The 17,402-nt window shown below is 36.5% G+C and overlaps 1 protein-coding gene across 4 annotated transcripts in view; it reads left to right on the plus strand.

The window, feature by feature from the left end:
* Nucleotides 1–17,402, plus strand: part of PHKB (phosphorylase kinase regulatory subunit beta) — a 337,121-nt gene that overhangs the window by 76,628 nt on the left and 243,091 nt on the right. For all 4 annotated transcript variants that reach the window (XM_036996511.2, XM_036996510.2, XM_036996512.2 and 1 more), the window contains 3 exons: nt 3,129–3,218; nt 4,984–5,122; nt 9,846–9,945. In XM_036996511.2, coding sequence (XP_036852406.2) covers nt 3,129–3,218; nt 4,984–5,122; nt 9,846–9,945 — 329 coding nt within the window. The remainder of the gene's footprint in view (nt 1–3,128; nt 3,219–4,983; nt 5,123–9,845; nt 9,946–17,402) is intronic.

A 17,402-nucleotide genomic window follows, 5' to 3' on the forward strand; every position in this document is an offset into this window, starting at 1 on the left:
TGCACAATGTGCAGGGCACTCCTTCCAGGCGCGGCTGACTTCTTCAAAGGTGAAAGGCAAGCCCCACTGATGGGCCCACATTGTCTTTTGCCCCATGTGCAACAAACACTGATGTAGCCATTGGGCCACATCAGAGGCATGCTTTCCTTCTAGCCAGCGCATCTGGGCCGATGTGTCTGTTCATCATTCCCTGGGGATGCCAAAGGCAAATGGCCAGTCACATGATATATGGTAGATGTCTGTGCTACACCACTCGGTGGCCTTTGGGTCCAGTCTCACACCCAACCAGCGATGGGATAGGAGGTTATTACCTTGGTCGGAGCTGTTCTGGTGATGGCTCTGTAGCCAGCAAGGTGTGGTACACAGCAGCCAGTTTCTGCAAGGTGACCCAGACCTCTGCTCCTATCCATAGTTGTGGCCAGGCTCCAGCAGGCAGCAAGAGTAGCAGCAGTGGCAGAAGCAGTAGCCTTACGCTCGGGCCCCAGGCCGGGGTCAGCATGGCCAGCAGTGGTGGTAGCACCTCCACGACCACACAGAGTTGTAGACACATGTCCCTCAGCATGAGCGCTGCTTCTCCCCATCATTTCTAGGAGCGGCCTTCCCAAAGGTCGCTCCCATTATGACAGATTTCGGGTTCACAGGAATCCTGCCAACACTACCCAATTGTAAGTCCAGGGAAAGGAAATCCCGGGGCAAAATACCCCTAAAGACCAAAAGCAGTCAAAGGGAGAAATAAAGTTTAAAACCTGTTTATTGCTCACAAACTGCAGTCCGGCCTATCTCTCTCTCCTGCTCCAGCAGCCACAACACCGGCCCTCCCCTTCACCTCTCAGGTACTGATAAGCCCTCTGCTGCTCAGGTAATTACCCATTGATATGGAGATGAATTTCTCCAGCCCTGAGGAAAGATGCAAATGCACTAAAGCCATACTTCTTTCCACCTCTGATAGCCTATTGATATGCAGATATACTAAAGCCAGGGGAGATATTCTGGAAATGTTTCAATTTTACCCACATTTACCTAATTGTAATGAAAGTGTATGTGTGTGTGTATTTCTTACATGAAGCAATATATTAACTCTTTTCCTATATGAAGCAACATATTAACTCTAAATAAAATAACACTCTAAATAAAACAGAAATGTTCATCCACAATCCTTCCACCCCAGCAAAGGTGTCTCCTTTAATCTTTATATATATGTATGCACAATTTAAAACTTGTGATGCTTTGTACCTGATTTGGTTTCATTGATTATTGGTTGAGCTTCACTGAGAATGTGTAGACTTCCACAGATTAGAACTTAATGTGCAAGCAGTGGCCATATTATTTCTTCCCAGTTTGTCAGGCTGCCTATATACTTATAGAAACCCAGAGCTAATTGAATGGAGGAGGCAGAGGGCATGGCTGGACCCCTTAGTACTGTGTAGGAGTCTTGCTGCTTTCCTGTTCGATATTGGTAGGTCACCCCATTCTTTACTATGGGGACATTCTGGTTGGTGTCATTGTAAAGACTCGTTTTTAAAAAAATCTCTTCATTCAGAGCAGGTCATTTCTTATTCCCTGTTTTTATCCATAAATCATGTCTTTTTTCCAACAGAAGATTCTAAGACCGTTGTCTGAATATATAGATCCCTTCCATACTTGCTTCATAATGTTTAATGTCTGCCTAAACAGAAATTCCCAATACCTTGGCTTTCAACTGGCATACTGGACATAGTAATTTTGTTAGCATAATGCTTTAATTTTCTTTAGAAGCATTCTTAATGCATGCCTACAAAATCCCCCAAGGGGATTTCTCAGTTTCACCAGGGAAATCATAGGTTTATACTTGTGCTGTGTTTTTAGGCTATATGTTGCCTGAATCTAGAGGTGGACTGAATGTGATTTGTGAAGTTTATTATTTGCATGCTTTTAACAAAGAATGAGAGACAGTACTTAGTTTGATGGCTGAAGTTTCCAATGTCTTCCTTGCAGTCAGCAGTTGAAAAAGTGCACTAGTCAAGTGAACAATTTTCTGTATCCATTTTTTACCAAATTATCATGATTATTATGTATCTTGTAGCTTTCAAGGAGTGTGCTCTGCCAACACCTTGGAGTGGTTTTCATGGCTGAGAAGTAGATACAGTTTCTGCTTACAACACAGATAAGGAGACATGAATATCATCTACCCTAGGAGAAAGTGTGGGTTTCAAAATTTCTGTATGAAAACTGTAAGATAAATTCTAACTGAAATAAGCAGGCGACAAGAGGCAACACAAGGCCAGGCAGTTTATTTGAGCGCAATCCTGGGCGAGGTTCACCAGTCCAAAACACAGGCTGGGCAAGGTTCGCCAGTCCGAAACACAGGCTGGAGAAGTCGCCTCCAGCAGGGCAGGCGGGGAGTTTTTATAAGCACAGGGAAGGGAGAGGGGAGTGGGCCATGCCAGGGGTATGTGGTAGTTCATTGGGCTCAGGGTCAGGTGATGGACAGCCAGAGGTCTCCTCCTTCCGGAAGGAGCGGGTCTGCATCCAGGGTTTGTCGGCACTTTACGGGACTGGAATCTAGGAAGAGCTGTCCGTTCCTTCCTTATGTGGCACAGAGCCATTTGGTGCTGTCTTTGTTCTGCTTGCACTGTCCTTGCTTTCCTCCCTCCAGTACTTCCAGCCTTACAAAAACTATCTAAATACTCATGGAGTGGATGACTTTGGAACATGTCAGCATTATCTTTTTTCTTGAAGTTTCTGGGGTGTGATCATCTGACAGGAAATTGCCTGATGAAGCATGAACAAAGGGAATAAGGTTTTGAATATCAGGGCATATAAGTAGATAATATTTTTCAAAGAGAACTGAAATTATTGAGTTAGTGACTACCACATGAGTATTAGTGCTGTTTGAGTTGTTACGATCAATATTCAGAAGTTATTTGGACTAACTGCCAAGAGTGAGGGTGGAGGGTATCTCTTAACATTTAGAACCCTTCTATTTTGTTCTCATCTCCCACCAAAAATATGACCAGTTGTGAAATATGGCAGTTCACATATAAAAATGAAAATCAGTGCAGAGTAGTGCTTCTTCATTTGTTTAGAGCTTTTCTTTGTTTATCTGGATGAAAATGACAGATTTTGATGGGTTTTCATTTTTCTTTTAGGCTCAGTTTATGAACCTCTTAAAAGCATTAATCTTCCAAGACCTGATAATGAAACTCTGTGGGATAAATTGGATCATTATTACCGAATTGGTAAGCAAAACCTGAGGAAAACATGTCCTTGAGTAACTGTATTAGTATTTACTCTGCCTTAGTTATATTGCACACATTATGTGGTTGATGTTCTCAAATTTGGATGTTTGTGTATCTCAGTGCTTAAGCAGCTATGTATTCCAATTGCATATTGGTACTGGGACTACAAAAGGAATCTGTCAAGTCATATCTATCCCTTGAATAATTTTAAAATTTTAACCAATGCCCCCTCTGTTCTTTTGGCCTTCCTAATCATTACCAGATTTGAGAACTAAAGGCTATTTGTTGTTTTACAGTTATACAAACAAAAATTGATAAAAGTATTCCTTGCTCATTTACTTCTACATGGTGCCCACATAGTCCTGAACTTTTTATATCCATTTCCAATTCATTGAGATTCAAAAGGTAATCAGGTTACTGTTATTAATATCAGGTCCCTGGATTTTTTGTTGTTTTGTTTTTGCCAGAGTCAGCCTGGCAAAGTTTGTTTTATAATGGGGGTAAGCAACTTTGAGTTATACTTGTATGGGTCTCTTCTTTGATTACCAGAACCATAAGTTGGAAATGCCTATTAATTTTTGTCAGTTTGCTTTGACTGTCATTTACATGGCTTAGTATGGCAAATAATATATAATTTTATTTGTCTCCCCTCAGATAAGTATCTTTTTGATTCGCATCAATATCATGTGAAACCGTGATTCAGATTATTTTGGTCGAGATTCTGACATATATTCTTAGGTTGCCCTTTTATTATCTTGATAGCCATAACTAGCTAGAGAAATAAAACTACCTTTTAAATGAGGACCAGTTCTTTTCCCTAGGAAAAATAACAAATACCCTGGTATTCTGAAAGAAATGATGATGACAATGGCAGTTTAGTCTGAAAAAAGAGAAAGGAATTTAATTCTTTAATCTGTGAAAGACCAGAGTGCGTTAGACCTTTGATAAAGTATCCTAAAAGTAGTTGACATATACCAATCTAGGTCAGAGTAATTTAATGTATTTTGAGGAAAAACATTATTCATCCATTTATAGTTAAGACAGGAATAAAATAGCTTTTAGGAAATGTTGTGCTGATGTATTTAGTTTTCTATTTTAAGACTCTTAAAAAAGGTAATAAAATATTATTTTCAGACTTATTTTATTTAAGTAGGATTAAAATGTTCACAAAAAAATTATTTACTTGCTGTTTTCAGGTCATACAAGGATGGGATTCAGTTTTGAAATCGTAACATACCCCTAAACTTTATAATATAGTGTATGAAATGAATATATTCCTCAGAAGTCCAGGCGCAAACTAGTCATCAGTGGAAATAGGATTCTGTCCTGTTTAGTAATCGAGTTGGTTTTGGATTTAGTGACTGTATGACATTCTTTGTGGTACATTTTCATTATGTTTCCCTATTGAACTGATTTGTTGAAAATACACTTACATTCTTGGTTGATCTTTTTGCTACACCTAATGTTGCCTTACAAACACTTACTGACTTTAATCAAGATATGCTAAAAGACTTTTTACGTGCTAATTAGCTGAGTCCTTTCCTCAAAAGTAGAAAGAGTCCTTCATGCAAGGTGGATTCCTACTTAGGCTGGAGTGATTTAAGTAAAGTTGTTTCTGCATATTCAGAAGTTTTATTCTACAACTAAGTTTAGAAACAACAAAATTGTCAGAATTAGGATGAGGAAACCTGGGAAGATTAAGACCTTCAGCCCAAGGACAATGAATGGCTGTATAATTCATTCTTTTTCTTGTCTTCAATTGCAGTCAAGTCAACATTACTGCTGTATCAAAGTCCAACCACAGGTCTGTTTCCTACTAAAACATGTGGTGATGATCAGAAGGCCAAAGTCCAGGACAGCCTGTACTGCGCTGCTGGGGCTTGGGCTTTGGCTCTTGCATATAGGTAAGTAAGCTGGTGTGTGTTCTACTAGTAACTCCAAGCTAGGTGATAGGATTTTGTGAGCCCGAGACATGTTGGGAAGCTCTTTTTGCTCTGCTGCTGACTCACTGTGCGACCTATGATAGCTTACACATCCTTTTAGGGTCTAAAGCCAACTAAACAGTTGGCTTACTTAAGGATTTTATGCAAGAATAGTTCTAACATTTTATGACTTTGTAACTAGAATCTTTTCTCTTTAGGTTTGTAAATCAGCATGTCTTTGGCAAAATGAACCACCCATTCTCATTGAGTTGGTTGGTTTCAGTCATAGAAGGAATTGATGATGATAGAATTTTGCAGATGATAAACTGGGCCCCAGAGTAGTTAACAGATTTGTTCAAATTGTACACTAGTTAATAATGTAGCCAGGCCAGGACTCCCACCTCTTTCCCTGCCAGTTTAGTATTTTTTTCCATTGCACTTCTTTGGGGCATCACTTATTAAATCTGGTTTTTAAGTCAAATAATTATTTTATGAAAGTAAAAAAAAAAATCCTTTAACAACACAGAATTTCTGTTTATCTATTTCATTATATATAGGAAGTCTCCAACCTGGGTCCTGACACATAGTCAGTACTAATACATTTTAACTGTTACTAAGGTTAGGATTCTGAATAGTAATTTTCTGAAGGTGACATATGCATTTACTTCTAATTTGAATATTGTATTTTCCATATAAACATGATTCCTGTCTTAAATTATTGATGTGTTGTATTTCTAAAAGAATAAAAAAACTGAGATAATATGAAGTAGTCATCTTTAGCATCCTTGTTTGCTAATGTCACAAGTATTTTTTTTTTTACCTATTCCATGTAAGCACAGGATAGCTTTGTTAAATGTCAAACTATTACTGGTCTTAGGAATACAGTGAGCAACAATAGAACCCTAACCAAGTGGTCAAACCAATAATGGGATAGACTGACTTTAGGTGTTTCGTGATGTGACATGGTGGTAAGTATACATCATCCGTGTTGACTTCTTAACAAAACGTTGAAATGGATCTACTTGTGAATAGACAATTAGACAATGCTAGATTGTGATTACTTAAAAGATAACTTCCCTGGACTCTTAAAAAATGTAACTATTAAAAAGCATTAGAAAAAAGACGTGCAGATGGCTAGATTAAGGAAGACTAAAATATGACAACCAAAAAAAAACACTTATAAAGCATATTTTGGGGATAACTGGATAATTTTGATATAGATTATATGTTAGATAATATAGTATCAACATTAAATTCCTTAGGTATGATAGTGATATTATATATGATGATTACGTAGGAAAATATCCTCATTTTTAGGAAATACTTCTGAAGTATGTAGGTGTGATGATCTTTGTAGCTTACTTTTAAATATTGCAGAAAATAAATTAGAGATAAAGAGTGCAAGTTAACTTTAGTAACTGATGACTCCATTTGAAGAGTAAAAGATTTATTCATTATAGTGTTTTTTTAGCTTTCTTAGAGGTTTGAAATTATTCTAAATAAAACGTTGGGGGGAAATTCTTTAAAAAAATATGAGTCAGACCTTTTCCCAGAAGGCATCAAACATGTGATAGAGAATTTGAAGTCCTCTCTTTGTTGGGTACACTATGTATTAACTCACTGGATAATTTATCTTCTCTTAAAGTAGCAGAGTTCTTGTGTTACTATCAGGGAAAATCTCTCCCATTTGGAGAAATGCAAGGGTTCTTATCACAGAATTATTATGAATCACTTTTTACTCTCACAAAATTAAACTGTGCTGATTAGTTTAGATAATTCTCATGTTGCAAAATTTATAGAATTCTACTTGCAAATGGCAACGAAATCATATAGTTTACATTGGAAATTTCTCAAAATTAAGCTTTTAATATTTTTCTTCAGGAATTTATCTCTTTTTGATAATGAATGCACAATATAAAGTTGCTGGTTTATAAAAATTATGAGTAGTCTGATTTTTCTAATTGCATTAGTTTTCAATTAGTCTTATTAATGGTCTCATGAAACTTCATATCTTTTTTACTTTGTGTTTACATCTCTGTGTGGATATACTAAGGACTTAAAAAGATTATTTTATGCACATTTATATTTCATACACATTTTGGAGTATAATTTATGCATTACTCAATTGGATGCATTCAATAATTTATTATTAGAGACAGTGAAATAATTTATTTTTGAAAATATACTTTGAAATAGTTTTTCTTACATATGTTATTACAGTTCCACTTTGTAATCTTGTTTTATTTTATAGGAGGGAAGAAAAGCTTACTATATGTTTGGCTTTATAAAATGTCATTTATATATCAAGTTGTAGTTCCAAATGTTCTATTATTTAAATTATAATTGAATTACATAATTATGTATTTATTATAATTAATGTAAATAAATATAATGTTTATATTTTATTATTGTAATTGTAACTATTATAATTATTTTACAAATAACTACATCACTTTGATTCATGTGATTCAGGTTAAAACTGTTTCTGTACCTACTCAACTATACAAAATTTATTAAAAGAAGTTAAATCTATACTTTATGCTATATTAAAAATATCATGTAAGGCTTTTACATTTTTTGTTTATTTTTAATATAACTTTTAGGAAAAAAATAACTCTAAATTAGTTTTTTAAAATGTGGAATTTAGTTTTCATATTTGAAAAGAATCAGTGATTTTTTAAGAGTATTGACTTGGAAAAGAATTTTTTGGCTGTTTAAATGTTTATGTCTCGGAAAAGCAAAAACTCAAGGCAAACTGATGAGATGCCTTGCAACCTGTCTGAGAGCGAGAGAGAGGATGCCTTCCTGCAGGAAATCAGGCTTTTCCCTCTCAGTGTTAGATTTATCACTGTTTTAGAAGATGAATATAATAGATGGCCCTACCTTAGTACTAGTAAATAATCATGTTATATAACTATTTCTACCAAACAATATTCTGATATTATATTCCTTGAAGCTTGTCTTTGGGGAAATAGTGCACCAATGATAGGATTCAAATGTCTATTTTCTTCACTATTATATATTTATTTATAAGTATGGAATTCTGGCTTAGATATAAAATCAAATTTCATTTCATAGAAATATCTGGTCAACACTTGCACATAGCTTATGATCAATAAATTGACTAGACTTTAATTTGAAGTTGTTTCATTTATACATTTTTTTAATTAAAAATATTCTTCAAATCTTATTAAAACTTGAATGTGCATCTATAGAGCTTGCAAAAGAATGCAGTTCCTGGTGGAACATAGAGATTATTTTGGGTCACCACAATCACTTTAAATCTTATGAAAGATAATAAATGTATCCTGATGTCCTAATTATTTTTACTCAAATGCAACTGCTCTTTTACTTTCTTAGAAGAGAAATATTCTTCTGGTCACTATTTGCAGTAGAAAGGAGAAACAGGAGAACTTCATTAAAATAGGATTCATTATTCTGGTTGAATTTTTATGGAACATTTTAGTCTTGGTTTTATACTTGTTGAAATTAAGGGCAGAGAATTATTTTAAAGACAATTTTAGAAAAGCTTGTTTTTTCTGAAAAATATTGTGTATTATATGAGGTAGGAATTGGACATAGAACATTTCATTGAGCTTGTTACACTGCAGTTGTGCTATTTCCTCCATATATCAACACCTCTGGTATCTGTGCCATAAATTGCCTCTGTTAAGACACTTATGTCTGACAGAAGGGGAAAAAATATAGCGTAGAGCAAAATCATGCTAGTTTTACTGCATTTCATATATATGAAAAGAGGAATGATGTTCTAATGACAAATAATTTTCATTTTGCTGGTATTCACCATACTATATTAAAATGATTATCATTCTTCTTAGTAGTGGTATATGAGATTTGCAATTGGAAGAGGAGGTAATTATAATATGCTTTTTAAGGGGACAGGTGATGCTTTTTGTCAGGTGAGAGTGCTCACCAGATATTTTAGTTACAATTTAGTGAAGCAATGAATAAGCTACTTCTATTTTTCAGTATTGGATATCTCTTATCCACCATTTGAAAATTGCTGATCCATAATGAGAAAGGAGCTTAGGGACAAAAAGAACATTTTAACCTAGTTTATTAGTGAGATTTTAGCTGTTCTTTCTTTCTAAAAGCAAGAGATGTAAATTACGGTCAATTGATTTTAAAGTAAGACCTGAGAATATAAAACTTTTTGCCCAAGTATGTCATGTATCATAATGAATTTGTGTTTGTTGAAGGCATTCTTGACTGAAGTGCCCACGCTGCCACTCTTAAGTACATGACACAGCAAGGAAGGCATGTGTCTGCTTTAATCTTCACTTACTGAATCCAAGTAGCCATTGCATAACCTAAAGGAGTTGATTTTAAAAGTTGCCTTTACTCTGTGAAGCAAATTTAAAAAATCTTTTGGTTGATTTTTCGATATAAAATTATCCTTTAAAGTTTCAACCAAGTCAATGTAGAAAATATTGTATGTTATTTATAAAACAATTGGCTTACTTCCTTAAAAGAAGGTGAAACCTGCACAAGTCGCATCATAGGATTTTTTTTTTATTGCTGAGTTTCTACATCTGCTGGAAAAATGGAGTTTCACTGTTACAGAATTGGTAGATGTCCCCAGAACATAGGATTAGCTAGAGAGTTAAATACTTAATTATCAAAGACTCTGCTTCCTTTTCAAATGCAATTCCAATTTGTCTCATGAGTTATCTCTCTCACCCAGGCGCATTGATGATGACAAGGGAAGGACCCATGAGCTGGAGCACTCAGCTATAAAATGTATGAGAGGAATTCTCTACTGCTATATGCGTCAGGCCGATAAGGTAAAACACTGTAGTGTGGACTGGAATTCTCATAGCATTCTGAAGGATTAATTTAACCAGTATAGCAACAGTGTCTCTGAAGAAGAATGTACTTTCAGAAAGATAAAGCCACATCCTAGGACAGTCTAGATAGTTAAAACAGCCTCTGCCTTCTTCCCAGCCTAACATTTTGAAATACTGAAAATAAAGAAACACCTTAAGCAAAAGGTGATTGAGAATCATTAGTTAGGCTTGAATTTGTTTGTAATTTGTGTCTAGTGTTTGCTTGATAAAGACTCAGTTTCTCAGGAATCTCACATATCCATAATATAATAACCAGTATTATATTACTTAAGAAAATCCTTATCAAAAGTCCTTTGGGACATTGAATGCTCTGTCTTAAGTAAACTTTAATAATATAATACTTCATTTATTTGCAAAGAAGGCAGGAATTATAGGCTTAGAAAAAAGCAAACATTACAAGGTTATTGTGGAAGTAAAGAAAATAATATACATAATAAAACTTTTTAAACTGTAAAGCTCTATACAAATACAATGATCCCTCCACTTAAGTACATCACTGTGTCCCCAGGTCCTAATTTAATGTGTCCATTTTTTAAAAAATTTGTTATTAAGGTATTATTGATATATATTCTTATGAAGGTTTCACATGAAAAAGCAATGTGGTTACTACATTACCCATATTATCAAGTCCCCACCCGTGGCCCAATACAGTCACTGTCCATCAGTGGAGAAGATGCCACAGATTCACTGTTTGCCTTCTCTGTGCTACACTGTTTTCCCCGTGACCACCCACACCATATGTACTAAACATAATACCCCTCAATTCCCATCTCCCACCCTCCCGACCCACCCTACCACAGCCCTCCCCTTTGGTAACCACTAGTTCCTTCTTGGAGTCTCTGAGTCTGCTGCTATTTTGTTCCTTCAGTTTTGCTTCGTTGTTATACTCCACAAACGAGGGAAATCACTTGGCACTTGTCTTTCTCTGCCTCGCTTATTTCACTGAGCATAATATCCTCCAGCTCCAACCATGTTGTGGCAAATGGTAGGATTTGTTTCTTTCTTATGACTGAATAGTATTCCATTGTGTATATGTACCATATCTTCTTTATCCATTCATCTACTGATGGACACTTAGGTTGCTTCCATATCTTGGCTGCAATAAACATAGGGGTGCATATGTCTTTCTGAGTCTGAGAAGTTGTGTTCTTTCGGTAAATTCCAAGGAGTGGGATTCCCAGGTCAAATGGTATTTCTATTTTAAGTTTTTTGAGCAACATCCATTTTGCTTTCCATAATGGTTGAACTAGCTTACATTCCCACCAGCAGTGTAGGAGGGTTCCCCTTTATCTGCATCCTCACCAGCATTTGTTGTTCTTAGTCTTTTCAATGCTGGCCATCCTTACTGGTGTGAAGTGATATCTCTTTGTGGTTTTAATTTGCATTTCCCTGATGATTAGTGATGTGGAGCATCTTCTCATGTGTCTGTTGGCCATCTGAATTTCTTCTTTGGAGAATTGTCTCTTTATATCGTCTGCCCATTTTTTAATTGGGTTATTTGCATTTTGGGGGTTGAGGCACGTGAGTTCTTTATATATTTTGGATGTTAACCCCTTGTTGGATATGTCATTTAAAAATATATTCTCCTATACTGCAGGATGCCATTTTGTTCTGTTGATGGTGTCCTCTGCTGTACAGAAACTTTAGTTTGATGTAATCCCATGTGTTCATTTTTGCTTTTGTTGCCCTTGCTCAAGGAGATGCATTCAGGAAGAAGTTGCTCATACTTACATTCAGGAGATTTTTGTGTATGTTGTCTTCTAAGAGTTTTATGGTTTCATGACTCACATTCAAGACTTTTATCCATTTTGAGTTTACTTTTGTGTGTGGGGTTAAAAAATATTACAGTTTCATTCTCTTGCATGTAGCTGTCCAGTTTTACCAACACCAGTTGTTGAAGAGGCTGTCATTTCCCCATTGTATGTCCATGGCTCCTTTATCATGTATTAATTGACCATATATGCTTGGGTTTATATCAGGGCTCTCTAGTCTGTTCCATTGGTCTATGGGTCTGTTCTTGGGCCAGTACCAAATTGTCTTGATTACTGTGGCTTTGTAGTAGAGCTTGAAGTTGGGGAGCATAATCCTCCCTGCTTTCTTCTTCCTTCTCAGGATTGCTTTGACTATTCGGGGTCTTTGGTGGTTCCATATGAATTTTAGAATGATCTGCTCTCATTCATTGAAGAATGCTGTTGTTGTTTTGATAGGAATTGCATTGAATCTGTAGATTGCTTTAGGCAGGATGGCAATTTGGACAATATTAATTCTTCCTATCCATGAGCACAGAATGTGTTTCCATTTATTGGTATCTTCTTTAATTTCTCTCATGAGTGTCTTGTAGTTTTCCGAGTATAGGTCTTTCACTTCCTTGGTTAGGTTTATTCCTAGGTGTTTTATTCTTTTTGATGCAACTGTGAATGAATTTGTTTCCCTGATGTCTCTTTCTGCTAGTTAGTCATTAGTATATAGGAATTCAAGAGATTTCAGTGTATTAATTTTGTATCCTGCAACTTTGCTGAGTTCAGATATTAGATCTAGTCATTTTCGAGTGGATTTTTTTGGGTTTTTTATGTACAATATCATGTCATCTGCAAACAAGAACAGTTTAACTTCTTGCTTGCCAGTCTGAATGCCTTTTATTTCTTTGTTTTTTTTGATTGCCGAGGCAAGGACCTCCAGTACTATGTTGAATGAAAGTGGGGAGAGTGGGCATCCTTGTCTTCTTCCCAGTCTTAAAGGAAAAGCTTTCAGATACTTGCTGTTAAATAAAATGTTGGCCATGGGTGTGTCATATGTGGCTTTTATTATGTTGAGGTAGTTGCCCTCTATACCCATTTTGTTGCAAGTTTTTATCATGAGTGGACGTTGAATTTTGTCAAATGCTTTTTCAACATCTGTGGAGATGATTGTGTGGTTTTTGTCCTTTTTGTTGATGTGATGGATGATGTTCATGGATTTTCGAATGTTGCACCATCCTTGCATCCGTGGACTAAATCCTACTTGATCATGATGGATGATCTTGTTGATTTACTTTTGAATTCAGTTTGCTAATATTTTGCTGAGTATTTTTACATCTATGTTCGTCAGGGATTTTGGTCTGTAGTTTTCATTTTTTGTGGTGTCTTTGCCTGGTTTTGGTATTAGAGTGATGCTGGCCTCATAGAATGAGTTTGGAAGTATTCCTTCTTCTTCTACTCTTTGGAAAACTTTAAGGAGGGTGTGTATTAGGTCTTCACTAAATATTTGATAAAATTCAGCAGTGAAGCCATCTCGTCCAGGGGTTTTGTTCTTAGGTAGTTTTTTGATTACCAGTTTTATTTCATTGCTGGTAATTGGTCTGTTCAGATTTTCTGTTTCTTTCTGGGTCAATCTTGGAAGGTTGTATTTTTCTAGAAAATTGTCCAATTCTTCTAGGTAATCCCATTTATTGGCATATAATTTTTCATAGTTGTCTCTAATAATTCTTTGTGTTTCTGGTGTCCATAGTTATTTTTCCTTTCTCATTTCTGATTATGTTTATATGTGTAGCCTCTCTTTTTTTCTTGAGAAGTCTGGCTAGGAGTTTCTCTATTTTGTTTATTTTCTCAAAGAACCAAGCTCTTGCTTTCATTGATTCTTTGTATTGTTTTGTTCTTCTCAATTTTATTTATTTCTGCTCTAATCTTTATTATATCCCTCCTTCTACTGACCTGAGGCCTCCTTTATTCTTCTTTTTCCTAGTTTTGTTAATTGTGAGTTTTGAGTGTTTGTATGGGATTGTTCTTTCCTGAGGTAGGTCTGTATTGCAATATACTTTCCTCTTAGCATGGCCTTCTCTACGTCCCACAGATTTTGTGGTGTTGAGTTATTGTTGTCATTTGTCTCCGTATTTTTCTTGATCTCTATTTCTTTTTGGTCCTTGATTCATTGGTTGTTTAGGAGCATGTTGTGAGGCCTCCATGTGTTTGTGGGATTTTTTGTTTTCTTTGCATAATTTATTTCTAGTTTCATACCTTTGTTGTCTGATAAACTGGTTGGTACAATTTCAATCTTTATGAATTTACTTAGGCTCTTTTTGTGGCCTAGTATATGATCTATACTTGAAAATGTCCCATGTGCACTTGAGAAGAATATGTATTCTGTTGTATTTGGGTGTAGTGTTCTGTAGGTGTCTGTTAGGTCCATCTGTTCTAATGTGTTGTTCAGTGCCTCTGTGTCCTTATTTATTTTCTGTCTGGTTGATCTGTCCTTCAGAATGAGTGGAGTTTTGTTGTCTCCTAGAATGAATGCATTGCATTCTATTTCCCCTTTTAATTCTGTTAGTATTTGTTTCACATATGTAGGTGCACATTCTGTGTTGGGCACATAGATATTTATAATTGTTGTATCTTCTTCTTGGATTGACCCCTTAATCATTATGTAATGTCTTTCTTTGTCTCTTATTACTTTCTTTGTTTTGAAGTCTATTTTATCTGATACAAGTACTACAACTCCTGCTTTTTTGTCTCTTATTAGTTCCATGAAATATCTTTTTCCATCCCTTCACTTTTTGTCTGTGTATGTCTTTGGGTTTCAAGTGAGTCTCTTATAGGCCACATATAGATGGATCTTGTTTTTTTATCCATTCAGTGACTCTATGTCTTTTGATTGGTGCATTCATTCCATTTACATTTAGGGTGATTATCGATAGGTATGTACTCATTGCCATTGCAGACTTTAGATTTGTGGTTACCAAAGTTTCACAGTTAAGTTCCTTACTATCTAAGAGTCTAACTTAACTCACTTAATATGCTATTGCATACAATCTAAAGGTTCTTTTTTTATCCTCCTTTTTCTTCTTCCTCCATTCTTTAAATATTAGGTATTATGTTCTGTACTCTTTGTATATCCCTTGATTGACTTTGGGGATAGTTCATTTAATATTCCATTTACTTAGTAATTAACTGTTCTACTTTCTTTACTGTTGTTTTATTACCTCTGGTGACAGCTATTAAACCTTAGGAACACTTCATTTATAGCAGTCCCTTCAAAATACACTGTAGAGATGGTTTGTGGGAAGTAAGTTCTCTTAACTTTTGCTTATCTGGAAATTGCTTAATCGCTGCTTCAAAATTAAATGATAATCTTTCTGGGTAAAGTAATCTTGGTTCCAGGCCCTTCTGCTTCATTGCATTAAATATATGATGCCACTCCCTTCTGTCTGTAAGGTTTCTGCTGAGAAGTCTGATGTTAGCCTGATGGGCTTTCCTTTGTATGTGACCTCATTTATCTCTCTGGTTGCTCTTAATAGTCTGTCCTTACCCTTGATCTTTTCCATTTTAATTACTATGTGTCTTGGTTTTGTCTTCCTTTTGTCCCTTGTGTTGGGAGATCTGTGGATCTCCATGGCTTGAGAGAGTATCTCCTTTCCCAGATTTGGTAAGTTTTCAGCAATTACCTCCTCAAAGACACTTTCTATCCCTTTTTCTCTCTTGTCCTCTTCTGGTAACCATATAATGCGAATATTATTCCATTTGGGTTGGTTACACAATTCTCTCAATATTCTTTCATTTTTAGAGATACCTTCTTCTCTCTGTGTCTCAGCTTCTATGTATTCCTCTTCTCTAATTTCTATTTCATTTTTCTTCTCCTCTGCCATATCTAATCTGCCTTTAATACCCTCCATTGTGCTCTTCCAGTATTGGATCTCAGATTGGAATTCCTTCCTTAGTTTTTGAGTATTTTTCTGTACCTCCATGAGCATGTTAATGATTTCTATTTTGTAATCCCTTTCAGGAAGATTCATGAGGTTGATTTCATTTGAATCTTTCTCAGGTGTTGTGTTCATAATTTTATTTTGAACCCGGTTTCTTCGGCATTTCTTATTTTATATGGTGCCCTCTAGTGTCCAGAAGCTCTACTCTCTGGTGCTGCTCAGCCCCTGAAGCAATGTTGGTGGTTGCACAGTGGCAGTGTTGTTGCCTGGGGGCAGAAAAGAGCTGTTTCTTGCTTTCTGGCTGCTATGCCTGCCTCGACTGCCAGAACCAGTGGGCCGAGCGCACAGGTATAAGCCTCTATGCTTTGCATTTGTAGTTGCAGTAGACAGGGCTTCCCTCTGGCTGGCCTAGCCCCAGGGTAGGGTTTGCTGGTTTGTGAGCCATGTGGGACTGGCTGGGAGAATGGCATAGTAGGCTGTGTGTCCTTCGAGCTGTGTTGTCAGACAGGGAGCTGGAGCGCCTGAGGATCAAGAAAGTTCCCAACCTGCTGGGCAAAGTGTACCCAGACAATTTTGTCTACCTGTCCTTTTTCGTGAGCAGTAAGCTTTATGTAATCCTTGCCCCTTTAGCAGTCCTCTTGCTGTTAGGAAGTCTCTCAGACTGCCCGTCTTTCTTTTGTCACGGAGCAGCCGGATATCGATCTCTGCTTTCCACAAATGGCTGGAATCTCAGTCTCTCCAGGTATTCTGCCTGTTTTAACTTTTCAACCCCCTAATCACAAGAATACCATGAAAGGACCATGAAATGTACATTTATGCTCCCATAACAGATGTCTGGAGTTAGGTATTCAGCAGTACCAGGCCTGCACTTCCTCCCCATTCCCCTTCTCTTCTTCCTGCTAGTGATCTGGGGTGGGGGAAGCACTTGGGTCCAGCCGGGCCACTGCAGTGGTACGTTACCCCGTTCTGTGAAGTTTATTCTTTTTTCGAGGTGAATGCAATTTGGCACAGCTGTCTTTCCTGTTGCTCTTTCAGTATTAGTTGTATTAATTATATTGTCCTATTGTATGTGGTTTTAGGAGGAAGCCTCTGTCTCACCTCTTTAGTCCTCTCTTTAATGTGTCCATTTTTGTACATCATTGTGTCACTTGTCCTCAAGATCACCCCCAAGTTTGATTATTAATTAGCAAAGTAGCACATCTGTAATTAGGCAGGCATTTCGATCACTTAATATTTTGTAACTTTTTATTGTGTGAATATTGCATTAAGTTTTTGTCATAGTACATTTTATTAAGAACTCTATCTAAAGTCAAAACTAAAATATCATTTATTCTGCTCCCAGCATACAGCAGCAAAAAAATTAGCAGAAAAAGTACATTTATTCACAAGCTGATAATAGAGACATTTTTTTTTTTGGTATCATTAATCTACAATTACAGGATGGACATTAAGTTTACTGGGCTCCCCCCTTCACCAAGTCCCACCCACATACCCCTTCACAGTCACTGTCCATCAGCGTAGTAAGATGCTGTAAAATCACTACTTGTCTTCTCTGTGTTGCATAGCCATCCCCGTGCACCCCCCACACTATACATGCTAATCGTAATATCCCCTTTCTTTTTCCCCACCCTTATCCCTCCTTTCCCACCCATCCTCCCCAGTCCCTTTCCCTTTAGTAACTGTTAGTCCATTCTTGGGTTCTGTGATTCTGCTGCTATTT

This window comes from Manis javanica, chromosome 17 (genome assembly GCF_040802235.1).
Source record: "Manis javanica isolate MJ-LG chromosome 17, MJ_LKY, whole genome shotgun sequence".
Taxonomy (NCBI): Eukaryota; Metazoa; Chordata; class Mammalia; order Pholidota; family Manidae; genus Manis; species Manis javanica.